General features: G+C 39.9%; 1 protein-coding gene across 3 annotated transcripts in view; it reads right to left on the bottom strand.

The window, feature by feature from the left end:
* Positions 1-27,521, bottom strand: part of PTGDR (prostaglandin D2 receptor) — a 58,956-nt gene that overhangs the window by 18,701 nt on the left and 12,734 nt on the right. Inside the window, exons 2-3 of one of the 3 annotated variants that reach the window (XM_042943242.1) lie at positions 26,769-27,032; positions 25,108-25,146 (exon numbers count right to left, since the gene is read on the bottom strand). In XM_042943242.1, the coding sequence (XP_042799176.1) occupies positions 26,793-27,032 (240 nt within the window). In that variant the 3' untranslated portion in view covers positions 25,108-25,146; positions 26,769-26,792. Of the gene's footprint in view, positions 1-25,107; positions 25,147-25,202; positions 27,033-27,521 lie in introns of those variants that run through there. The other 2 variants (XM_042943241.1, XM_042943240.1) reach the window with 2 other exon arrangements.

Here is a 27,521-nt window from a genome sequence, read left to right as displayed (position 1 = left end):
TGGATTATTTTTTTGGGGGGGTGTTGAGTTTTCTGAGTTCTTTGAATTCAAATTTTAGTTCTGTCATTAGGCAAGTTATCTTCCTTCTATGCGTCTCAATTTCCTCATCTGTAGTATGAGGATAATAATATGACTTACACCTTTAAAGGCTGTGGTTGAACCGAGGGCCTGGCCCATACGAAGCACTCAGCAGGTGCCAGCTGTTTTATAATAGAGCCAGGTCCTGAGAGATGCTAATATAGTCCCTGCCCTAAAGAAGCTTATAATCAGATAATAATAATGAAAAGACTACCATTTTTTAAGGGCTTCCTATATCCCCCAAACTGTTGAAGGCTTCATACACATTTCATTAATTTTTATAACAATTCTATAGGAAGGGTCACAGAGAGCCTTGTTTTAGGGAGGAGCAAACAGATGAGGCTAAATACTCAAAGTTGTAAATATAAGAAGTTCCTTTCATTACCTTCTATACGTTGGCTTTAGGAACTAACTTAAATGTCAAGTAAAAGGAAGTTATGTAGGGGCTCCTGGGTGGCTCTGTCAGTTAAGCGTTAAGCGTCTGATTTTGGCTCAGGTCATGATCTCGTGGTTTGTGGGTTCGAGCCCCGCATCCGGCTCTGTGCTGACAGCTCAGAGCCTGGAACCTGCTTCAGATTCTGTGTCTCCATCTCTTTCTGTGCCTCCCTGCTTGCACTCTCTCTCTCTCTCTCTCAAAAATAAAACATTAATAAAAAGGAAGTTATATAAACACATTAGGTGTATCTATTCAATGAAGTATTACACAACTATTTAAAAATATACCTCTGCATTCATTGACATGGAAGGTGTCTACAATGGTTAATGAATGAGGAGACTCATACAGTTATTTCTGTAAAAATAAACACTTAAACCAAGATATAGTGAACTTTTCATAGAAAAATAGGTTCCAGTATGTTCTCCCCACTGTTATCTCTTTTATTTTATTTTAAAGTAATCTCTACGCCCAATGTAGGGCTTGAACTCATGACCCTGAGATCAGGCTGCGTGCTCTACCAACCGAGCCAGCCGGATGCCCCTCCACTGTTATCTCTTTCCACAAAGATTAAACTTCCTTATTCAAATTCAGTCCTATTAAAGGGTCAATGCTCAACTTAAGAATAATGTTATCACCTTAATAAATAATATTTAAAACCTATTATATCAGTTATTTATCTCTGTGTAACAAACCACTCCAAAACTTAATGGCTTAAAGCAGTCATTTTATTTTGTCACGATTTAGTGGGTCAGTAATGTTGGGCTAGATGGATTTAGGTGGTTCTTTGCTGGTCTGGTCTGCCATCATTCTCGTGGCTAATGCCATCTGGTGGCTAGACCGGGGAGTGGCTGGTGCAGGAGGACCCGGCTTGCAGGCTTTATCTCATTTTCCTAGAGTCTAGCCTGAGCTGGCCCCTGTGGTGGCATGGTGTTCCAACAGGGAGCAGGTGGAAGCTGTGAAGCCCAGACTGGGAGGTTCACAGCATCATCTCACCATGTCCTATTAGTCCAAGTCCCAAGGCCAGCCTGGATTCAAGGGCTGGGAAATAGACTCTATCTCCTGACTCCTGATGGGGGAATGTGTACACAGGAAGGAGGAATGACTGCAGCCATTTTGCAAACCATCAGCCACTTCTAGTATGAACTCTATACTATATAGCTACTATTTTAACATAATCGTTTTATGTTAAGATTAAAACAAATAGTGGGTGCCTGGGTGGCTCAATCGATTGAGGGTCCAACTCTTTCTTTTTTAAAAATTTTTATTTATTAACTTTGAAAGAGACAGAAAAATGAGCAGGTGGGGGAGGGGCAAAGAGACTGGGAGACAGAGAATCCCAAGCAGGCTCTGCACTGTCAGCCCAAAGCCCAACACGGGGCCTGAACGCATGAACTGTAAGATCAAGACCTAGGTTGAAACCAAGAGTCAGACACTTAACCAGCTGAGCCACTCAGGTGCCCCGAGGGTCCAACTTGGGATTTCAGCTCAGGTCATGATCTCACAGTCATGCAATGGAGCTCCACATCAGGTTCCACGCTGAGTGTGGAGCCTGCTTGGGATTCTCTCTCTCTCTCTCTCTCTCTCTCTCTCTCTCTCCCCCTCCCTCACTTGTGCTCTCTCTCGCTCGCTCTCTCTCTCTCCCCAGTCTCTCTAATATTAGAAACAATAAAAAATGAAACCAAAAGCATTACCCATAGAAAATTCTACTCCTTGACCATGCTATCATACTTTGAGTTCTGCCACTACTAGAAAGTAGTGTTAATTTGACATAATTTTAAAAAGAAGTGACAAATGAGTCATCTTATGCCCTGGAGGTCTGGACACTTCCATTTCTGATCCCTGCACCCAGTACCCAACACATAGTATCACAAACTATGAAGTACCATCTCCCCACTCTCCCTTCTCCCTTGTTTCTACTTTTTCTTTTCTGCTGTCTTCTCACATCAAATCCAGAAGTAGGAGGGAGAAACTGACTCAAGAAGGATATAAGAGGAAAATGTGATTCATGGGGCACCTGGGTGGCTCAGTTGGTTAAGCGCCAACTCTTGGTTTGGGCTCAGGTCATGATCTTAACGGTTTGTGAGTTCGAGCCCCATGTAGGGCTCTGTGCTGACAACTGCTTGGGGTTCTTTCTTTGCCCCTCCCCTGCTCACACTCTGTCTCTCAAATAAATAACCTTAAAAGAAAAGAAAATGTGACTCATTTTCATTATGTGGGGATATATTGACATATCCTGTGATTTGATATTAAATATTGTTGTCACAGGGGGTGTATTCTGTTATAGTCATAATTGTTTTAAAGGAAAATTCATAAGATCACTGCTGACTTGTTTTCTCTTTTCCATAGCATTTATTTATTTCAGTATATCACATAATTTAGTTATCTATTGGGTTTTTCTTGTTAAGCACCTCCCTCTGATAGACTACCAGTTCCTAGGGAGGGAAGGGATCTTTGTCCCTTTACTTCACTGGTGTGTCCCAAGGATTAGAACTGTGCCTGGCATATAGTAAGCACTCAAAGATTATGTGTTGAATGAATAAAGAGGACCTGGTAGGCTGGACCAGTGCTGCTGAGAAGTCTAATATGATGAGTGCAGAGAAGCAGGAACTGACTTTTGCAGGAGGGGTGACTCTGCTGAGAGCACTTTTAGTGGAGTTGTGGGGAGAAAAACCTGGCCTAAGAGGAGTGTGGGGGGAGGATGGGGAGAGAACCATAGGTGAGAAGGGGAACAGCAGTGAAGACAACATCTTGGATGAGTCTGGAGAGCTACGAGGCGTGCTGAGAAATTCAGTGGTAGCAGAGGGGTGATGGGGTCAAGAGAAGTCTTCTATCTAAAATGGGTGATACTATATAGATGGAAATCACACGTAGAGAGAGAGAAAAAGATGATACAAAAGAGAAAATCGGCAACTGCCAGTGAAACAGCTTAAGAATCTTGAGAGGAGCAGGATTTAGGATGCAAGCAGAGGCATGTCATAAAGGAGAGCAGGCACATTTCTTCCACTGAGGCTGGATGGAAGTCAGGGTGTGTGGACAGAGACGCAGGTACATCAGTGGAATCAGCTAGAAGGACAAGAGAGTTGTCCGAAAGAGAAGGATGAAGAAGTGTTGGCATTTTCAAGTGGAAATAATATGTAATTACCTTCTAGAATGGGAAAGTGCATTTACTGGGAAAGTGGTTGCTTATATTGGAATAGGCTGTGGTGAAACTTGGCGTTTGTAAGGGCGGCATTCCATCCTCCCCATCCAGCTGGTTTTGCAGCCCATTGATCTCCCTCTCAATGAATGGCGTCATTGCCCATGCAGTTGCTTAAGCCAGAAACCTGGGGTCATCTTTGCCTCTTCCCTCTCCATTGACCTCTATATGTAAATAATCACAAAGCCTGTTTGGACCCTTTTCCGATCTGTCCCCTTCTATATCCACTTGCACTTTCTTACATCTGGTTATCTGCTTATCTGGTTAGACTGAAGGTTAGGAAGCTTCCTAACTGGTTTTCCAGGCCCTGGTCCTGCTCACCTCGGTTCTGTTCTCCAAACTGTAGCCTGATTCCGAAGAGGAGATGTGATCATTACACTCCCCTACTCCGTGTCTTCTCACTGCCTCAGGTCAAAGTCTAAATTCTTCAGCTTGGTATATAAAACCCATCCTGCCCGGGCTCCTGCCCTCTCTCTGAAGACAAAGACAATAGGAGAAGAGACAGCAGCAACACAATTTTTTAAGTTATGCAGATGGGGCACCTGGGTGGCTCAGTCGGTTGGGCATCCGACTTCAGCTCTGGTCATGATCTCGCGGTTCGTGAGTTCGAGCCCCACATCGGGCTCTGTGCTGACGGCTGGGAGCCTGGAGCCTGCTTGGGATTCTGTGTCTCCCTCTCTCTCTGATCCTCCCCTGCTTGCACTTTGTCTCTGTCTCAAAACTGAATAAACATTAAAAAAATTTTTTTTAAATAAAAGGATACAGATAATGGCCAAAAACTTACTGATTTGGCAGGCCAGAGAGAAATATGTTATGATTATGAATTGTTAAGTGGGCAAAGGTAAAAAATTGTTTATATGAGTCAAAACACAGCTATGTAATAAAGAATGTTGCCTAAATTAATGACAGATGGGGTGCCTGGGTGACTCGGTTGAGAGTCTGACTTCACCTCAGGTCATGATCTCATGGTTCATGAGCTCAAGCCCCGCATTGGGCTCTGTGCTGACAGCTCAGAGCCTGGAGCCTCTTTGGATTCTGTCTCCCTCTCTCTCTGCTCCTCCCCTGCTCACACTCTGTCTCTCTCTCTCTCAAAAGTAAATAAACATTAAAAATAAGAATAATAATTAATGACAGAGAAGAACATTGGCAAAAAATACTAAGCATAAAGTGAGGACTAGGATAGAGCCTAGAGGAAGTAATACCATCTGTAAAACTGAAGTTAAAAAAATATGTCAAAATAGGGAGCCCAGCCACTGCCCAAAGTTGCAACAATTGAACATGAAAGAGCATAATTATTTAGTGGATTTGATAAAATTCATGTGTTTATATAAAGATTTTAAAAAGAGAAAAAGAGAACTCATAAGTCATCATTTGAGAGGGCTTATACATTGCCTTCTTACTTTGACAATTGGTAACTAAAGATACTCAAGTAGTTATCCAACTTTTCCTGTAATAAATATATCTTTTGAGAAACCAAATAGCCCCAACTGATGAAGGAAAAATTCTATTTCACAGAAGAATGCTAGCCAAGAATGTAGAAGGAATGACAAGATCAGAAAATCATCACTGTCCCCTTTATTAAAATTATTGATTTTGAAAAAGATGTTCATTTGCTATGAAAACACTTAGGTGGGGGCACCTGGGTGGCTCAGTCAGTTAAGCTCCCGACTTCAGCTCAGGTTATGATCTCACAGTTCGTGAGTTCAAGCCCCGCATCAGGCTCTGTGTTGACAGCTTAGAACCTGGAGCCTGCTTCGAATTCTGTGTCTCCCTCTCTCTCTGTTCCTCCCCCGCTCATGCTCTGTTTCTCTCTCTCCTTCAAACATAAATAAAAACATTTAAAAAAATTTAATCATACACTTAGGTGTATGATTGCTGGGAACCAGACATTCGTATAAGGACAAAAGTAATACCACAGATGTCATTTTATTATTCCAAGGCGTACAAAGGTATTAAATGTTCAATAAAGGGCTCAAACTCTTACCCTAACCCAGGGGATAGGGTAGCAACCAGTTCATATGTTATAATAATGTTCATGTGTAAAATATGTAATAACATATATTGATAATATATTTTCTCTGACATGATAAAACTGCAGCATGAAGTACAATATCAATTAATATATTCTAGCTAAAATAAAAACTTGAATCCATCTAGCTTTCAGATCAGGGCTTGAAGAACAAGTTGAATGGTGGGACAGCGTGGCAAGCAGACAAACTCACAGAGGGGACAACTGACTGGGTCTCTTCAACAAGTAAGAGTCATCGAAAGAAAAGATAGGGACTGTGCTAGATTCAGAGACTTAAGGGACACAATGACCAGATGCAAAGCACGGTCCCCAGTTGGGCTGTCATTTGGACAAATGAACTATAAAGGTCATTTGGGAGCAAACTGTGGAATTTGAATCTGGAGTAGGTGTTAGACAAGATGAAAATGTGCTGATATGGAAAGTTGGGAAACCTTAAGTAAAATAAGCAGATAGCAAAACAGTCAGAAGATAACAGTCTCATTTTGGTCATACATACATACACACACACACACACACACAAATCTGGAAGACCATAGACTGAAGCATTAATAATGGTAATTCTTGGTGGTAGGAATATGGTGTTATCTTAGTTTTGCTTCTGTTTTGGGGAGATAACCTTCTATGATGTAAATATCCTTTTATTATTATTATTATTATTATTATTATTATTATTATTACTAGGAGGCTGAAAGGGCAAAGAAGATGGGTGAGGGGGTGCCTATGGGCAGGTGGCGAGGCACAGCACCTCCATTTTTGGTAACAGGTCCACAGCTGGGATAGAAGTCTAGGATCGTGGCCTTTTATTTCATCTATCACACCGAATTCAACAAAGGGAATAAGAATCATGAGCAAGCTATCACCAAATAGAAGAGTTTTACAGGCCATTTCTCCCTCTGGATTCCATGAGAAGGAGTCCTATCTGCCGCTCCTCTGTCTGGGGGCCTGGAGAGCTACTAGGTTTTGTCATGTTACCTGAGGAGATTTTCACCTCCTCAGAAAAGTTCTCCAGCTCCTACCACCCCCATCTTCTGATGCCTTTGTTGTTGTCTAGGTATAGGAAGGCTCTTCATTTTGTTCTTGGTTCCAAATGGTTTTGAGGCAAAACTGGGTTATAAGAGATTATGCATCTTTTTAAAAAATTTTTTTTAATGTTTACTTATTTTTGAGAGAGAAAGAGAGAGGCAGAGAGTGAGCAGGGGAGGGGCAGAGAGAGAGGGAGACACAGAATATGAAGCAGGCTTCAGGATCCGAGCTGTCAGCATAGAGCCCGACATGAGGCTCAAACCCACAAACCTTGAGATCATGACCTGAGCCGAAGTCAGACGCTCAACAGACTGAGCCACCCAGGTGTCCCGAGAGATTATGCATCTTAATTAGGATTTTTGCAATTTATTTATTTATTTATTTTTAGAGAGAGAGAGAATTCATGAGCAGGGGAGGGGCAGAGAGAGGGGGAGAGTGAGAGAATCCCAAGCAGGGTCCGTAGTGTCCGTGAGGAGCCTGATAAGGGGCTTGAATGCATGAACTGTGAGGTCATGACCTGAGCCCAAACCAACAGTCAGACACTTAACTCACTGAGCCACCCAGATTCCCCAGGATTTCTGAAATTTAAATCCAACAAACAGACGAGAAAGTATAGAATGAACTCAGAGCTACAGAGCCAGATGTAACCTGAGGAGTGTCCAAAGCTAAATCCAGCTCCTTGCAACTGGCATAGCAGGAGAGACATTTCAGGTCCCAGGACCCCTGATCAGACCTTACCTGCCTAGATAGGCCACTAGTCAAATTAACCACCCACCAAAGCCCCAAATTCTCTCCTTTTCTTGGTGCTCTGTGGAGCCCAGTCTTACCAGGATACCAAAAATAAAAACAAAAAGCAAAACCATTAAATGAGCTGACAGAATTACTTTTTTGGAATAAAAAATATTCCAGGCGATAGTTCTTAGATTATAATTCTCTGTCAGTAATATTAGGGCTTTGAGAATAGTTTGCATCCTTGATTTTTCTCCCGTTACCATCTTCCTCTGCATTGGGAACTGCCACTCAACAAGATTCTGACACTATGCAAGAAAGCCTTTGTCATGTAAAAGCAGCACTAATAACAGAAAATAAATGTTTCATAGCTAGAGAGTGCCTTCTGTATATCCCTAACATTACAGAAAACACCTAGATTATCTTTGAAGTCCTTTGAGCTCTAAAATTCTGGACTATTGTAACCTAGGCAAGGATGGTTATAATGTATTTTAAGTACTTGTGCCCCCTCTAGAGGAGCAATATAAAAAAACAGGTCAGTCAGCGTTTGTCAAGGGTTTTGAAATTAAATTCTGGTGTCATTTAAAAGAGAAAGAACCCATTTGGAAATAGGCAGGAAAACCTAGTTTCAATTAACTATAATTTTCAAATTATAAAAGTCGTAATTTTCCATAATCATACCACTTTTTAAAAAAATGTTAGAGAGAGAGAGAGAGAGAGAGAGAGAGAGAGCACGAGTGCCAAGGAGAGGGGCAGAGGGACAGAGAGAGAGAGAGAGAAAGAGAGAATTCCAAGCAGGCTCCACACTGTCAGCACAGAGGCTGATGTGGGATGCGGAGTTTGATCTGACAAACCCTGGGATCATGACCGAAGCCGAAATCAAGAGTCAGATGCTCAGCCAACAGAGCCACCCAGGTGCCCCAATAAACAGGCCACTTTAATGTAAATCCGATTTCCAACTTGAAATATGTCCTTCCAATTTTGTCTGCTAAACCATACACAGAAAATGTTGCATCCTGTTTTTCTCTCTTACTCTATTTTTTATGTAGCACCAGTGTAATCACCACCCCCTATGAGTAAATCCCAATCATTCCTCCCATTGCTGGACAGCTAGGTTGTTTCCATTATTCCATAACAACTACACATAACTTCTTTATGCACGTAGCATTTCCATGTTTGCGATTCTGTTCTAGGACTGACTCTCAGAAGTGAAATCACGGAATCAAACAATATGATCTTTTTTTGAAATGATGGTACATATTTCCACATTGCTTCCTAAGAGGACTGGGCCAATTTGTATATTATCAGCAATATATGAAAATACCAGTTCCAGGAAACACTCCCAGCCCTGGGTACTCCTGTTATTGAAATGTTTTCATAATTTAGTAGACCAAAAAATGTTATCTCATTGTTTTGATTTGCATTGCTTTGACTTTTGGTGAGGTTGAGCATTTTTCCAAGCTTAAGAGTTTTATTTCCTCTTTTGAGAATTCTCTGTTCACATTCTTTAAGCATTTGTCTTTTGACGACTTCATGTGTTCTCACTCCATGAGCTCTTACTGTTCTGACCACTATCACTGCCTCCACTAACTGTAGCTATCATTTGTTGAGCAACCGTAATACTGCAAATACTGTGCTAGCCATTTTACATATATTTTTAACCCTTGTCACACCCTGCAAGGAAGAAGGAAATCGAGTCTCAGAAAAGCTAAATAGCTTACCCAAGCCCACCTGACCTTGGACAGGTTACTTTCTACTACAGCTTCTGCCTCATGTCAAGATAGATCTTCATTTTATAACAAAGATATTATCCTTTCATGGTATTTTCCCCAGGCTTGTCAGCACTTTTATTTTAGTTCCTTTTTGGATATACAGAAGTAGCATCGAATACTGTAAACGGTAAATCCTTTACAAAGCCACACTTATCTTGGCTTTAATTAGGTAGTACATAATGGCCATTTAAAGTGACAAAAAGAATTCTCCTGAAACCGATCTTGCGCTGTATATTAGCTAAAATTTAAATAAATAATTTAAAAAAGATAAAGTGATAGTGTTTAAAGACAGGACATGTTGGATTTCTTTAAAAATAAATTAGGGCCTAGTTTCAAATTGTTAAACATTTACGTATCATATATTGACTAATTTTTCTCTTCCTCATTGCCTTATGATGCATTCTTTGGCATTCATATAGTAAGATCTATATTCGGACCTGTTTTGCTGATCTAGCTTATACTTTGTACAAATATCACATTGTTTTGATTACCATATCTTTGTAAGATGATTAAAACACAACTAACCCTCCCACAACTTTTTTTTTTCCCAGAATTTTCTTCCCTTTTTATTTTCCAAGTAAACTTTAGGATCGTTTTATCAATATAGGCAAAAAATATTTTCTTTTAAAGAAGGAACTCAAAGCAGTATTGATTTTGATTGGGGTTACATTAAATCCACAAATTAATTCAGACACAGTTATTTTCATATCCAGTTTTCCTGACCAGGAATAAACATCTGGTTAATTTTCCAAGTCTTACTTTATATTTTTAATATAATTTGTATTTTCTTCTTCAGGCATCACCACATACCTTGTTAAAGTTATTCCCAGGCATTATGTGTGTTTTAGTTGCCATTGCAAACAGGACCTTTTGTGGGGGTTTGTCTGTTTTTATATAGGTTGCTGCTGGTATTATTAAAATGTTATTGATTTTTACTTATTTTTATTAAGCTATATTTATAAACCCTTATTCATTTATTGGTTTACCAGATGATTCTTTCATATTTGCTAGAAATACAATAATATCAAGTAAGAATGATGTTTTTCTTATAAAGTTTTGTGTAAAGAAGACTTAATATAGCAGGTCTGAGGCAGCTTTCTTGGAAAGGCCAGCTTGCAAAGTTGGTGTGTGGTTGGATCTGGGAACTTGGACTTGGGGAGGGTTCCCACCATTCCCTAAGTGATAAGAGTCACTTACCGTGCATAGGCCGTACAAACAGAATGCTTTCCTTCTAGGGGTCTGACATTTTGGTATGTTCCAGGCAGAGGCTGCCTACGTGACCAACCCCCAATAAAATGCCTGGACACTGAGTCCCTAATGAGTGTGTCTGGAGGACAACATTTCACAGGTATTGTCACAATTCTTTGCTGGAGGAATTAAGTACTTTTATGTGACTCCATTGCAGAGGACTCTAGGAAGGGGGTACCTGATTATCTCTGGACTTCACTCCACATGCTTTCTCCCATTGCTGATGTTGCTTTGTGTCCTTTCGCTGTAACAAATCATAGCCAAGACCTCAACTATATGTTGAGTCTTGTGAGTCCTTGTAGAGAATCCTCAAAACTAAGGGTGGTCTTAGAGACTCCGGATGCAATCTGTAATACTTATCTCTTCTGTGTAGTGTTTCTGTCAAGTCTAGGTATCAGTATAAGCGGGCCTGCTCTGCCTGCCTCAGATGGAGAGAGGTCTGGACCCTCCTGATTTCATCTCCAGCTGCTCTTCTCAAGTGCCTTCTCCCTCTCAACCTCCCCCTGCCCCCCGCCCCAGCCGGGGGCTCTGACAGTGAGACTTGGAAAGTGATGGCTGCAGGTAGCTGCCTACAATTGCAAATTTGTGTCAGGGTCATATCTCCTTTATCTTTAATTTTGTGTTGTGCTGTTTCCCCAGTTAATTAGTTAGGTCTTTCTTATCCCTCTCCCCACTGCCAAAGAATCAGTTTTTTTAGTTTACTTACATACATTTTTTCATCCTTTATTTATCTTTATCATTTTTAACCTCATTTTGCTTAGGGTCTATGTTCTTTTTATAAAATTTCAAATAATGTAATCCCTTTCTTTTTTTTTTAAATATTAAAAGTATTTGTTGGGGTGCCTGGGTGGCACAATTGGTTAAGCATGCGCTTCTTGATCTCAGCTCAGGTCATGATCTCATGGTTCATGGGTTCGAGCCCCACATTGGGTGTCTGCACTGACAGTGCAGAGCCTGCTTGGGATTCTCTCTCGCTCTTTGTCCCTCCCTCCTCTCAAAATAACTAAATAAACATTTTTTAAAAAAGTATTTTTTGCTACAGATTTACCTCTAAAATACAGAATCGACTACATCTCATATATATATATATATATATTTTTTTTTACATTAATTGATTTTGTTTTAAATATTTACTAACCTCTTTTAGTTATCTCATTTAAGAGATTTTCACTGTTTCCATAATTGTTTGATAGCCTGAAAACTTAAAAGATGTCTTATTTTGGATAACGTATTAGGCTAGACTCTTCAGACTAACCCTCCAGTTGAAAATAACTAAAAAATGTGCAAAGATTTCAAAAGTCTGGAAAGCATGAAAAAGATAAGATAGTCATGCTTTATCAGGCCAAAATCTAAATGAAAATGGAGATTTAGAGGGAAAAGCAGAACACTGATGTTGTTTTTGCCTCTGAGGACCTCTGCCAACTAAAGAAAGTTGGTTTTTATTTTTTATGGGCTTTCAGGGCCCACAAGTTCAGAAATTCAAATTTAGATTCTGGCAAAGATGGAGAGTGTAATAAGAAACCTTCCCCCATAACGCTAGGATCTCAAAGGGCTATTTCCTCAGGTTAGGAATGAACCAGAAGTAAACCTAGGTTTTCCCTGTCTAATCCCCACCCCCAGGAGACTGTAAGAAAAATAAAATCCTTTGATGCTGAACAGTGCAGAGGGAGTAAAGAAAAGAAAATCCTATCCTAGGGAACTTATAACCACATGCTGGTAGTGATTGTGTTTGTAACCCCAATTCACCTCATCCAAATGGTCTAAAAAAGCCTTATGCCCTGAATTGGTTTAAAGTAATCCTGGACTGACCCCGGGTGCCTCGCAAATGCAGTTCCTCTCTGGAGGAAGGCACTGCCATATTAGGTGTCAGAGAATCTCAGAAATAAGAGCACTTAGCATAACATCAAACTCACCAGGAAATGAGGAACCAGAAACACACCTACAATGGCTTCAGGTATCCTTCATTATCTAGCTTCTCATTTTGAATTCTAGGAACCAGATAGATTTGGATTTACTAGAATTTCCAACTATACAAAATTTTGCCCCACTCAAGCCAAAGCACAAAACTCAAGAACTTAAAAGATTCAGATGATGAAATTCTCAAAAATCAATAAGCAGGGGCGCCTGGGTGGCTCAGTCGGTTAGGCGTCCGACTTCAGCTCAGGTCATGATCTCTCAGTCTGTGAGTTCGAGCCCCGCATCGGGCTCTGTACTGACCGCTCAGAGCCTGGAGCCTGTTTCGGATTCTGTGTCTCCCTCTCTCTCTGACCCTCCCCCATTCATGCTCTGTCTCTCTCTGTCTCAAAAATAAATAAACGTTAAAAAAAAAATTAAAAAAAAATCAATAAGCAAAAGGCAGGTAACCTTTTACAAATGGGAAATGATTTGAACAGATCCTTTACAAAGGGATAGCCAAAGGCCAACAAACATATGAAAAGGTGCGTATCAGGAATATGCAAATTAAAACCACAATATGATACTGTTATGTAATCCCAGAACGGCTAAATTGAAATAGACAATATGAAGTGCTGATGAACGTGTGACTTGACCAGAATGTTCAAATACTGTTGTAGAAGTATAAATAGATACACTCCATTTTGGAAGACTGCTTGGCAGTATTTACTAAGGATAAAACCTTATGACCTGGCAATTATGTTCACAGTTATGTCCTTAACAGAAATGCGTGCATACGTTCCCCAAAGATGTGTGTACCAGAATGTTTATCATCATCTGTAATAGCCCAATTAGAAACAACTCAAATGTCCATCTACAACAGAATGAATTAATCTATTGTAGTAAATTCATACTTGGAGCACTACACACTGTAACGATGAGGACAAACAAAACTATCTGAACAATGTGGATGGATTTCATAAGCATAATGGTGAGTGAAAAATGCCAAGTATGCACTGATTCTATTTATATGAAGTTCAAAAGTAGAGAAAGTTAATACAATATAGGATATTAGAAGTCAAGAAAGTGGTTACTCAATATGGGTCTAGTTAGTAGCTAAAAAAAGGATTTTTGAGGGCCTGAGATTCTTTTTCTTTTCTATTTTTTTGATCAGCAAATGCTAAGTTAATTTTATTACTTATTTCTGCAACTTGGGGCCATAAATAATACAATGATATACACAGTTTGGCCATCCCGTATTTGAAGAGATTTTTGGAAACACTTATATTTTGGGCCCATCATTTCAGCCTTTAACACACCCCAGAATCCAAAGAATTAGCATTATCATTTGACTATACTCTCTTGTGTATCCTAAATAGGTTTTCTTTCCATCTTTATGGATCTACTGAAATCAAAGAATCCAAAAATGCTTGTCACTTGAATAAGAGGAAGTGGATTACTCTCTGCCCATGGTATAAAATGTTACAGCAACTGTTCTGAAGATGCAGGGCCCTGTAGGAAATCAAGACTCACCAGCCCCCCTTTTGCCAGCACTGCGTGATTGATGCTACTCTCCCCCATACATAATCATTAATGAAAGCGTGCTTGGCGCTGGCCTCCTTTGTAAATAGAACCAAATTACAGCACATACTCTCTGAAAGCGTCATTGCTTCCCTACAAATGCCACTCCAGATTCAGCACGGACTATCCTTCATGGACATCTGCCTTCCCAAGGGAAGAGTAAAAGCCAGGTTTCTCAAACTCTGGCGTGCATTCCTGTCACAGGAATAAAAGACACAGAACAGGAAATATGGTCCACGAATGGTATTGTCAGAGTGTTGTATGGCGACAGAGGGTAGCCACACTGGTGGTGAACACAGCATAAGGTATAAAGAAGATAAATCACTGCTATACACCTGAAACTAATATAACATTGTGCTTCAACTATACTCTAATTGAAAAAAAAAAAAAAATCCCTGGAGAGGTTGTTAAGACACAGGTTGTCAGAATCTACCACCACAAGTTTGATTCAGTAGTTCTGGGATCTGGCCCCCAAATTTGCATTTCTTTCTTTTCTTTTTTTTTTTAAATTCCAGTCAGTTAACATACAGGGTAATATAAGTTTCAGCTGTACAATTTAGTGATTCAACACTTCCATACAGCAAGGATCTGAGATTCTGATGGTATTCTGTTTCTGGGTCTGAGAGCTGGTTACTTAGGTGTGTTTACTTTGTGAAAATTCATTCCCTCATCTACTCATAGTCTGCACACTTCTCTTATGTGTATTGTACTTTAATAAAAGTTAAAACCTTGATAAGGAATTAAGGAGGAAACCTAAGTAAATTGGGAGATAAACCAATTTAGTCAATAGATCCAGCCAGTACAATCCTGATTAAAAAAAAAACAAACAGTTTTTTTGTTTATTTGTTTTTGGTGGAACTTGGCAAGCTTATTTAAAAATTTATATGGAGGGGCACCTGGGTGGCTCAGCTGGTTAAGTATCTGACTCGGTTTCAGCTCAGGTCATGATCTTGCAGTCTGTGAGTTCAAGCCCCTCCAGGCTCCATGTTGATAGCACAGATTCTCTCTCTCCCTCTCTCTCTGCCCCTCCTGTCTTGCTCACTGTCTCTCTCAAAATAAATAAATAAACTTAAAAAAAAAATTTATGGAAACACAAAGCAGTAAGGTTAACAGGGCCCACTTCAAAAAGAACCAGGTGGGGGCGCCTGGGTGGCTCAGTTGGTTGAGCTCTGACTTCGGTTCAGATCATGATCTCACGGTTGGTGAGTTTGAGCCCTCCATCGGGCTCTGTGCTAACAGCTCAAAGCCTGGAACTTGCTTCCGATTCTGTGTCTCCCTCTCTGCCCTTCTCCTGCTTGTGCTCTCAAAAAAAAAAAAAAAAAAAAGCAAACAAAAAACCCCACCAAAAACTAGGTGGGAGGACTGAATGTACCAGGTATGATAAAACTACTAAGTAACTAAGACAACAGGCCAATGTAATAGTACAGAGACTACAAGTGGGCATACGAATCTGGAAATGTGCTATGTGACAGTGATGACATTTAATATCAATGAGGAGAGAGCACTTTTCAGTAAAAAGTTCATTTGGAGACAACTGGGTTATTTACATGGTAAAAATACAAAATTAGTTATCTGCATCATACCATGCACAAAATAAATTACAGATTGATTAAAATCCAAGAGTAAAGGACAAAACTATAAAGCTTATGTAAAATAACATAGAAAAATCTTTCCATAGAAAGATACATAACATAGAAAAACAATTCCAGGTTAGGAAAAAAAATTCTCAAATAAGACATTAAAATCTTAACCATGAAATAAAAGCTTAGTATACTACATTCAAATAAAATGAAAACTTCTATTCACTAAGAGGTGCCTGGGTGGCTCAGTCTGTTAAGCTTCCGACTTCAGCTCAGGTCACGATCTCAGGGTTTGTGGGTTCAAGCCCCACATCAGGCTCTGTGCTGACAGCTCAGAGCCTGGAGCCTGCTTTGGATCGTGTGTGTCTCTCTCTGCCCCTCCCCTGCTTTCATTGTCTGTCTCTCTAAAAAATATATAAACATTAAAAAAAAAATTTTTTAAGTCAGCATAAAGAGACTGAAAGAGGGATTATAGAAGGGAAGATTTTTGCAACACACAGAACTGACAAAGTGGTCAGACATCTTCAAATCAATAAGACAGACATTTTATAAAAAAATCTAGGCAAAAAACTTGATTAAAAGCTTTAGAAGAAGAGAACTTCCAAAGAACCAATAAATGTATGAAAATGTGTCCATCATTATTATCAAGAAGGAAAACATGTTGAAACCTCAATGAGATACCATTTACAAACTCACCAGACTGGCTAAAACCTATCAAGTCCAAAAGTACAAGTATAGCAATGGAAGCTACCAAACAATGCTGCTGGTGGCGTGAGTTGGAAAACAATTTTACAATATAGCAAAATCAAAGATGCACATACCCTGTAACCCTGCCGTCCCACTCCTAGGTATGTGCCAATGCAATGTATCCAACACAATACATGATAGGAATAGTCAAAGAGGCACTATTTGTAATAGGTAAATCCGGAAACCCAAAAGTTCACTGACAACATATGATACAGTCATACGATAGAATACTATTTGGCCACAAAAATGTATGAATTGCAGCTACAAATACAGCAAAGCTGAATCTCAAACAGAATATATAGTGGGTGCTGTCCAGATCCCCTGTCCCAGGCCAGAGCTGTATCCCTCAGCTCCTGTATTGGTTGCTAATAGCTTGCAGTTGGCCCCTGCTCTGGACAATCGTCCTTGGCCAAAAGGGTATCCCCAGTACACCCTGGCCGAAGACATTTTATGACATGCTGTCCCAAGTATCCCAGCGGGACCAACACTCTGGCCTTTTCCATCTTCCAGAGCTCCCTTGGGGATCAAGTTGAAGCTGACACCTCGTCCTTGCTTAGCTCCTCTCCCTGTCCTGCTTCCTTCACTGCCTTTCTCCTGAGCGCACGAGCTCCACAAATCACATACACCTGAATCCCCGTCCTCACCTCTGCACCTGAGACATATTGCTAAGCTAGAGAGAAAGATGCAAAAGGGTACATGTATTATGATACACACATAGGTGCTAAAATAAAGAAAAGCCAAAACATGGTCATCTCCAAAGGCAGAATAGTGTTTACTTTTGGAGCTGTGATCAGGGAAAGGCACACAGGGGGCTTCTGGTACCAGCAATGTTCTATTTCTTGACCTGCACGGTGTCTCCATGGATATTCATTTTATAATTATTATTTAAATTGTATGTGCATGTTTATGCACCATTTAGCATGTATCATATGCAAAAGAAGAAACACTTCCAAGTAAAGAGGTTTTTTTTTTGTTGCAACTTAAAACCTACCAGAGAAGAGCTCATTAATTTCTCCTTTCTTACATTTGTTGAGATTTTCCTTATACCTAATATATCAAGACTTGTAGCTATTCCATGTATCACATTTATCTGTAAAATATGCTATGGATTTTTATGTAATTAGATATCCATTAATTGAACAGTAACGATTGTATGAGTTATCTATGCTGAAAAAAATTACTCCCAAATTTAGCAGCTTAAAACAAAACAAAACAAAACACTTTTTCTCACAGTTTCCGTGGGTCAGGAATCTGGGTACGGCATGGCTGGGTCCTCTGGGTCTCTCACAAGGCTGTAGTCAAGATGTTTCTGTGGCTGTAACTACCTCAAGGCTGGACTCCAAAGGCTCCACTTCCAGCAATGCTCACGTGATTGCAGGATTCACTTCCTTGTGGGCTGAGGGCTGAGGGCGTCAGCAACTTGCTGGCTGTTGGCTGGGTGACCTCCCTCAGTTTTTTGCCTTGTGAGCCTCTCACAGCATGGCAGCTGGCTTCCATTAGAGCAAGCAAGCAAGGCAGAAACCAGTCTTTTTTGTCACCTAATCCAGAGTGTAACATCCCAGAAGTTTTTCGCTGTATTCTATTCATTAGAAGCAAGTTTTTAGGTCCAGCTCATACTTGAGGGGAAGAGATTACACAAAAGCATATACACCAAGACAGGGATCACTGGCAGCTCTATCAGAAGCTGCCATTCCAATGATATAAATCACCAGTTGGCTTGTCCCCTGTTGCTTTGGAGAATCGCCAACCATTATTCAACAAAAAAAAAAATCCCGACTGATACTCATCCTGGATCACAGTATACAGAATTTTGCCCAGTATACAGATCACAAAGCAGCTAAATTACAAACTAACATCTAACCATCAGAGATTCTTTTAAAAAAAAACTTTTTTTAATGTTTATTTTATTTTTGAGGGAGAGAGAGCGCGAGCGAGCACTAGTGGGGGAGGGGCGGGACACAGAGTCTGAAGCAGGCTCCAGGCTCTGAGCTGTAGCACAGGGCCCAACACAGGGCTCCGACTCACAGACTGTGAGATCACGGACCTGAGCCGAAGTCGGACACTTAACTGACTGAGTCACCCTGGCGCCCCTGGAGATTCTATTCCCTAGGACTGAGTTTAGCCCTCATGTTTGAAACACTGTTCGTTTTCTCTGCCCACAACACTGCTTTACATAAGGCATGTCTCTTCCACAGTCACACAAGCTTCTTGTTGAACCTGTTTTAGCGGCTCTGGGGAACCAATTTTCATCTTTCTTAAGACCCCAAAAGTGAATTTTAAGTCTGTATCAGAGCCGATGCTTAAAAACAGACCAACCTAAATACACTCTTCCTAATGAATATAAATCCGAGTTTTGAGTTATGTGGCACCAGAAATACAGATATATTTAAACAAATGTCTTTTTGTCTATTTGATCTACCTTTGATGGGGGGGGGGGGGGGGAGGCATGAAAATCATCCATGCCAAAAAATTACTCCAAAAAATTAGTGATTTTTTTTCATTTCTCATGTTTCCAGTGCTTTTTTCTTTGTATTTTCATTGTCATATTATTTTATCAGAATAAGTCCAGGCTGTAAGGTATTCACTACTGATTGTAATTTACAGCCCCAAGTAGACTTTTTAACCACTTAACCATTTAAAACTTTTATTGCCTTAAATTCTATTTTGCCTGATATTACTTTCATTCACATTTTAAAGATATATTTTTGGTCCCATTTTAGCTTTTTGGGGTCATTTTATTTTGGATTAGTAAATCATTGACTGCACTTTGTCTTTTTAATTTAGAATTCCCTGGATGGACTTTATTTTTATTTTTTTTCCAGTTTTTTAAAAATTTAAATCCAAGTTAGTTAACATATAGTATAATAATTATTTCAGGAATAGAATTTAGTGATTCATCACTTACACAGAACACCCAGTACTCATCCCAGTAAGTGCTCTCCTTAATGCCCATCACCCATTTAGCCCATCCCCCCCCAACACCTCCAGCAACCCTCAGTTTGTTCTCTGCATTTAAGAATCTTTTATGGTTTGTTTCCCTCTCTGTTTGCATCTTATTTTTGCTTCCCTTCCCCTATGTTCATCTGTTTTGTTTCTTAAATTCCACATGAGTGAAATCTTACGATATCTTTCTCTGACTTATGATAATCTTTATCTGATGATATCTTTTTCACTTAGCATAATACCCTCCAGTTCCACCCATGTTGTTGCAAATGGCAAGATATCATTCTTTTTCATTGCTGAATAATATTCCATTGTATATATTCCACATCTTCTTTATCCATTCACCAGACAGTGGACATTTGGGTTCTTTCCATACTTTGGCTATTGTCAATAGTGCTGCTATAAACATTGGGGTGCGTGTGCCCCTTCTAATCAAATTTTCATATCCATTGGATAAATTGGGTGGGCTTTCAATTGGAAAAAATTAAAGAAGTCCTTCCCAATTCACCATGAATTATGTAATGTTGCATGGCACTTACCGTTTTCATATCCTATTTTGTACTGATAAGAAATTGATGTTGGCAAGCTACCAATGTCATTGTTTACCTAGTGTCAATACAATGTGCCACCAGACTAATCTTAAACATCAATTGTCTTTGATTTGGAACTTGATGAGTTCAAATCTATGCCATAAACCGCAGCACTTAGTAACATTTGCACTACGTTGTATTATTTTTAACTTCTAATTTGTCCTATGTTTTCAATTGGATTCTAAGAACTTCTTATGAATTAAGAATCAGTAGAAGGCCCTCTAAGGTGACTTAAAATATACATTATTATCAGATTGGACTTGACTATGCTTTATTCTCATTGGTTTTAGCAATTCAGTAGCAAAAAGAAAAAAAAATCAACTTTATTTCCCACTCTCCCTATATTTGACCATGCTCTGTAACCAGAGCATGATGGATTCTGAATCCATTCATTGCAAAAATTTTTAAGACTGGACTGACTCCAAGTACATACAGATTTAAAAGTTGTCTGAAAGATTCAATCTTCACCTAGCTGATATCGGGTGAGACCTGTGATTTGTTTCAACAAATTAGAGAGTTGTGCAAAGGCAGGGACAGCAAACCCTAATTACTTTACCACACTTTATCTGTGAGCTCAGCTTTGCTCCACCCGCAGGCAGTACTGGAAATAGCCACATTGGCAAATCCAGCCTCACTCATGAGAGGAATTAAGAGATGGGCAGGAAACACTCTACTCCAGTGAGGCAAAATTGTTTTTACAATTTTAACATTGCCTAATAAACTTTTTAATTGTTAATTTAATTTAATTTAAATTAAAGAAATTTTTGTAACATTTATTGATTTTTGAGAGAGAGAGAGAGAGAGAGAGAGAGCGCGCACAAGCTGTGGAGGGGCACGGAGAGAGAAGGAGACACAGGATCCGAAGTAGGTTCAGGCTCTGAGCTGTCAGCACAGAGCCCATCGTGGGGCTTGAACTCATGAACTGTGAGATCATGACCTGAGCTGAAGTCACACGCCCAACCAACTGAGCCACCCAGGTGCCCCATATGTTGTTAATTTTATTAATTACAGCTTGCTATTCCCTGGATAAAACTGAAACACATTAATTTCCACAATCTGAGACACTAGGAAAATATGGAGCAAAAATATTTTTTCCTGCATTTATTATTTTCATCTTTGCATGGCCTAAGAGAAAAATTCTTGTATGCTGGAATGAGAACATTCCTCTCAGATATAGAGGACTCTTTGATCAAGTTACAGCAGCCTCTTATTGAATATTACTTATGTTTTGGGGAAATCATGGGAGAGAGCACCTTTTATTCAACACATATTTATAGCCCTTCTATAGTACATGTTAGTTATTAGGGGAAAAAAGAGAAAAATAGGAAAATATCTAGTCCTCACATCTTTTAAAACCTAGGAGAGAAGATAGAGTATGATGTATTTTTTAAAATATTCAAAAAGTATAAATTACAAAACTTTAAAAATAGTTATACGTATTTTACTGGAGATTTCTATTCTATGGAGAGCTAAAAAATATCTTTAAATCCCAAATGAAAGCCCACCTTTACATATAATCTGGTAACATTTCTGTGAATGAATGCCCTTTAGTTGGTTTTCTTTCACAACAGAACAACTCACAGCCTTAGTCCCAAGGTGCATCTGCAGGAGGCTAAGAAGCAGCATATCTGAGGGAGTACCTCTATCTCTTTGGGGCCAAAGGCTCATCACCGCCATCAGTAGTGAGCACTGGAAAGGGTATGTGATGGCTGCCTGCATGTAAATGTTCTAACAGCCTTAAGAACATTACAGATAAAATGGAGTCAAGTGTGAGGGATGACCCACAACTGAAAAAATCTGAGAATCAGAGGTAGGAGAAACATCATGGAGTCTTCGGCATATTTTGTCTTCCCCCTCCCCACCCCCCCTTACCTTGTTGCCTGGAGCAGTGGTTCTCAAACTTGACCACCCATGAGAATCACCCAAAGAGCATGTTAAAGCATAGTTTGTTGGGGCCTACCCCAAGAGACTCTGATTCAGTAAGTGTGAGGTGGGGCTGGACAAGTAGGGGGTGGTACTGATGCTCTGCTCCAGGGCCATGCTTTGACAAGCAGTGGCCTGGAGCATGGAGACCTTCAGTTAAATGAGCAAGCTGGCTGTGTGGCTAGGGAGTGTCTGAAGTCATCCAAGTGCTTATTATTTGTGGGATTCCTCCTCTCTCCCCTAAAGTTTCAAGAACACCTGGCCCAGTCAGCCTCTGACTGATTATTGGAACTAAATTAACAGTCCTAACAGGTGGCCTTTTATTAACTTGGCTGGGTAGTATGTAATTAAAATCCACAGGTAGCTCAGAAACTTTGTGGGAATCAGTAGCTGCAATCCTCTGTCCAGATAAACTGGGAATGTAATAAGAAAGGGTGGGGGGAATTTTTTCAGAATTGTCCCCTTTCCTAACTTGCCCTTGAGTATCCTGAAACTAAGAAGCAGAAAATGGCCCGATACACCACTGAAAGCAAAACAAAAGGCATGACTGAATAAGTTGGAATCCTTCCTGTCAGCTCTACCTATGAAAGAGCTGTGTGATTCATCTTGAGTTCAGTGCTTGAGTTCAGCTCCTCCTCACCTCTTTCCCTCCTTGGCAACAGGACACTCCCAGGCCTGCACATACACCGTCTTTGTCCCCGTCCTAGTAGAAAGATCATAAAAAGCCCGTTCCTCTGAGCTGATGCAGCCCACAGCCAGGTGAGCAGGCCCAGGGCTGTATTTCAGACCCATCCACTTAGCCAGCGCTCTGGTGGAGTGCACAGACCGTACAACCACCTGGGGCCCCAGCACTCCCTCTCTCACACCATCTGGTGCCCCATCTGTCCCGTCCACAGTGCATGGCACCAGCATGATCTTCCTCATATTCTACTCTGTTTGCACACTGGCTTCAAGGTCTCCAACCCTCCACCACTGCACCCAACACTCTACATGATTTAAAACCTGCCTCTCTTTTCAGCTTTTTTGCCACCTTTGCTCACAATTCCCAAGCTTCTGCCAAATGGAGCTACAAACTAAGCCTGGACATGCCACACTCCTTTACTGTGTGGCTTTGCACATACTATTCCTTTAGACTAGAAAGCTCTTCCAAGGCACCTGGGTGGCTCAGTTGCTTAAATGTCTGACTTGATTTCAGCTTAAGTCATGATCTGGTGTTTCACGAGTTCACAAAACTGTGAAACTGTGATGTTAGCACAGAGCCCACTTGGGATTTCCTGTCTCCCCCTCTATCTGCCCCTCCCCCCACTTGCACTCAGGAGAGTGTCTCTCTCTCTCTCAAAAATAAATATTAAAAAAAAATAGGAAGCTTTTCCTTCATGCCTATCCCCCATGTTTGCTTGGTCAATTTCTAGTTATTTTTGTAAAAAAATAATTTTATGTAAAAGAAACATGGCCTTATTTTAAAACTTGGAAAATGCAAAGAATTATGGGGAAAAGTCCATATTAAAAGGTTAACTATGTTCACACTTCTGATTCTTTATTTTTTCAAACTATTTTCTATGCATGTATATTTATGGGTCATACCTAAAAATCTGTATCATGCTTTTTTCATCTAATGTTACATTGTAAGATTCCTTCTGAACTTCTATAAATTATTTGAAAACATCTTTTTTTTATGATGGCATAATTCTCATGTTTGTGTGTGTGTATACAATTGATCCTTGAACACAAGGAGCTGGAGCTATAGTCAAAAACTTGTGTGTAACTTTTGACTCCCCCAGGACTTAACTACCAATAGCCTACTATTGACTGGAGGCCTTACAGATAACATAAACAGTCAATTAACACATACTTTGTATGTTATATGTGTTACATACTGTATTCTTACAATAATAACTTTTTCTTAAATTTTTTTTTGTATTTCTAGTCTACACAGTTTAACTGTGAGGTTTTTTTCAAGTTATTGCAAACATCCAAAAATTTTTTCCAATATATTTGTTGAGAAAAAAAATCCACAAATAAGTGAACCCGCATAGTTCAAACCTGTGTCGTTCAAAGGTGAACTCTCTAGTATATCTGAAAAGTTTGTTTAACCCTTGTTTTGGTCTTTAGATGGTTTCCTTTTCATTTTTTCCTGATTATAAATAATGTTACAAAGAAGAGTTTAGCACATCGCCATGACAGCCCTTCTGTTTATTCTAGGCAATTCTAGAGTGGAATTACTAGAATGGTAGAAAAGAACACTTTTAGGTTCTTGATATGTGCTGTCAGGTTGCTATCCAGAAAAGGTAGTCAAATTTACAAACTCACCAGCCACGTTCCTCTTGTTTAATAAAAGTTTCTCTGTTATTGAGACTCAGGTTTTTTGTTTTTGTTTTTTTTTTGGTTTAGTCCTTGACAATTTCATTTTAATTTTGCATTTCTTGGGTGAGGTTGGAAATTTTTCTACATTTATGAACCACATGCAGTTCCTCTTCTGTGAACTGTCTCTTGGGGTCTTCGTCCGGCATTCAGTCAGAGCCAAACTTCCTACTCATTTTCAACACTTGATTTAAGCATCTTGTCCTGGAGAAGTTCTCCTGATGATCTCACACCCAACCCCAAGTTCAGACCTCATTTTCTAACTGGACCGTGTGTGCATTTACTCCTGGGACTTCTAAATGCTATTGTAACTGTTTACATGACTGTCTCCCCTATTACACAATGAAAAACTCATGGGCCAGGACTGAGTCTTAGGTATTCTTTTCCTCAGCACCTAACCAATTGCCTGGCACAATGTATGTGCCAATTAAGACTTATTTAATGACATAATGAATAAATGAAAAGAAATAAAAATAATTGAAGAATGGACTTCTAACTTAACTTGGATTTCATCATGATGGTATATCTACACTTTGTATTAAACAGAAAGGATCACTAAGTCCTTGGATAAAGCTATGCAAACTTGTGTAGACTAATATAAATGCTAATAGAAGAGCATATAAAAATTCACACTATTAAACCACTGGAGAAAGAAATACACTGGCAACTGTTTATTCAAAAAAAAAAAACTAACCTCTTCCTTTCATTTAAAGAAACTTCCTCTGCAAAATATTATAAAATTATGTTTATTGATTCATGTAAGACCTTATCAAATTATCTTGACAGTTATTATAGCACACCTTCCAAAAGGAGAGCACAATAAAAGAGGCATCTCCTGGGGCGCCTGGGTGGCTCAGTCAGTTGAGCGACTGACTTCAGCTCAGGTCATGATTTCGCAGTCTGTGAGTTCGAGCCCCACGTCGGGCTCTGTGCTGACAGCTCAGAGTCTGGAGCCTGCTTCTGATTCTGTGTCTCCCTCTCTCTCTGCCCCTCTCCCTGCTCATGCTCTGTCTCTTTCTGTCTCAGAAATAAATAAACATAAAAAAAAATTTTAAAAAAAGAGGCATCTCCTCTGAAAATAAAACACATATGTATTTACCTGTTAAATATACAAATGAAAGTTAAACTTGAGAACAAGTGCATTTTTCATGAAGTCATCCTCTCAAATTACAACTTGTATATTCCTAATTTGGTCATTTCACAGTTCTGCTGTACCAAAAACAAACAAACACACATATATATCCAGGTTAATACATCTCTGAGATAAACCAGAGATGAAAAATGGGGTTGCTGCTCAACTGGAAATAAGACAGACAAACACTCTTGTCTTTGGAAGGGATGGCTGAGTGGGGATCTTGGGACTATTCAAATGTAGCCAGGTTTCCAGCTCGGAGTCTCTGAGTGTGTTGGGGTACAAAAGGACCCCAGAGGTGATGAAACCTCTCTGACAGCCCCCAAGTGTTCTTTTACCAAAAGTGCAAGTTCTTACCTACAAGCTGGATTTAGAGGTTTTTGTTTGGCTTATTAGCTGCAACCATATTTCCCCCACGTTTCCCTTCTGGCCATAGTGTTGCTAACCTTTGTAAACATTTAAACATACGATTAAAGTGCTCACTTGTGCTCCATCTGAGCCACATCCTGCTCCAGTTTTGAAAGCATAGCTCTCAGGGACCTCAATATGATCTTACAGTTCCCACAAAGAGCAAAATATGGCTGTTAATAGGTGGATGTTAAGGTTGTTGACATGATCCTCAACTGAGGTTAGGGGAGTCCTGGGTGGGCTTTTCTCTGTGCCAAATGCCCTGCTGCTTCACACAGCCAAACGCAGTGAACACGACTCTCTGGGAAGTCATATGTCACCGTTTTTCAAAGAAACATAAATCCCTCCTGCAAAGAATCAATCAATATGATAAACATATAAAATGAAGTTTCCAAAAATTGAAACATTTTGTAACCCACTCCCAAATTTCGATTCCTACTGACATCCCTACCTGAATACTAGACTTCAAAAGATAAAAACGAGTTTTTCTTCTCTAGGCTGGGGACCACAGCCACATCTTGCCTCATGTCTACTTATTTACGGACCACCTCTCCACATGAAGCAGTGAGCACCATTCCAGAGGGTGGCTGGCAAAGGCCTGTCCAAACCCTGACCTGGCTGCACTTCCCACCTCACTTCTCTGCGGAGCATCTCTAATTCAGGCAATTAGGATACAAAATAAACAAATCAGATTTCACCAGAAATGAATAGGATAAGAAATTTTAAGAACACACATCACATAACTGTAAACAATGGTGCTTCTACCGGAATCCAAATAAACACCCAGGAGTGTCATTATTCTCTCTAAAACATTAGGGACGCCACGCCCAAATGTTGGAACAATTAATATCCTCGCTTGAAGACTGTTAACGTTGGTTACACTACATGAAATTGTAGTTGCTGTTCATAACTCAAGATGAAAAAATCGACTGAACTGGTTTGTGACTAGAGTGACCACAGATTGTTAAAGATGTTATCAAATATTTCTGAAAACACATTTAGATGTTTTGTTATGGGAGATAGCTTTTAAATTGTAAATTTTTTTTTTTTTTTTAATCATGGTTCTTTGACAGAAGATGTGACATATTCCTCAGCTTACCAGAGACTGGATGGTAAAACACTGTCACAGACTGGACTCCATGTTAGTTTGGCAGGACTTGTTATACCAATTTCTGTACATAAGAGGCCTTATGAAAATCTTGTGAAAAGACATCCGAAATACCGGTGTTCTGAAAATTATGAAAATCCAAGGGTCCACAATGGAGATTACAGATAGAAAACGCAAGGCTCGGAGGTCTTCCATTTCTTCAAAGGTGCCGTTTTCCTCATTGACCGCTTTAAATGCTCCATAGTAAGCACGATACTGTTTTAAAGAAAAACATCCTATTATGACACTGAAAGGCTGATGGTAGAAATAAATTCACTTACCTCACTTTAGAAACATTAATTTTTTAGGAACATGGCAACTTGGCTTGGAATATTCATTTTTGGTACAATTACAAGCAGCAAAGACCACTGCCGCTGATAGGAATAAGTAAGGAGTTTGGAAGGTGCAAGGTCGACCTGAAGGCTCAGTGGAAGCGAGTGCTTCTGGGAGAGGGGTCTAAGTCCCTGAAGGCTGCTCTACTTGCTGTGATGCTGCAGGGCTGGGGTTTCCAGGTCCCTGCCAGGCTGTACAGAGGAAGAGCTGACATGGGACAAATCCAGGCCACCAAATCTTTTACAAAGAGGGTCACCACGTTTCCATAAACACAGAGATTCTCTTTTCTCTGGTTTTCCTTTTTTTTCTTCTGCCTGCTTTCTGTCCTTTTATTAGCCCAGAATCAAGCCTCATTTGTGAAATGTTGCATGT

This window comes from Panthera leo, chromosome B3 (genome assembly GCF_018350215.1).
Source record: "Panthera leo isolate Ple1 chromosome B3, P.leo_Ple1_pat1.1, whole genome shotgun sequence".
NCBI lineage: Eukaryota > Metazoa > Chordata > Mammalia > Carnivora > Felidae > Panthera > Panthera leo.
This window is presented reverse-complemented; position numbering and strand designations above follow the sequence as displayed.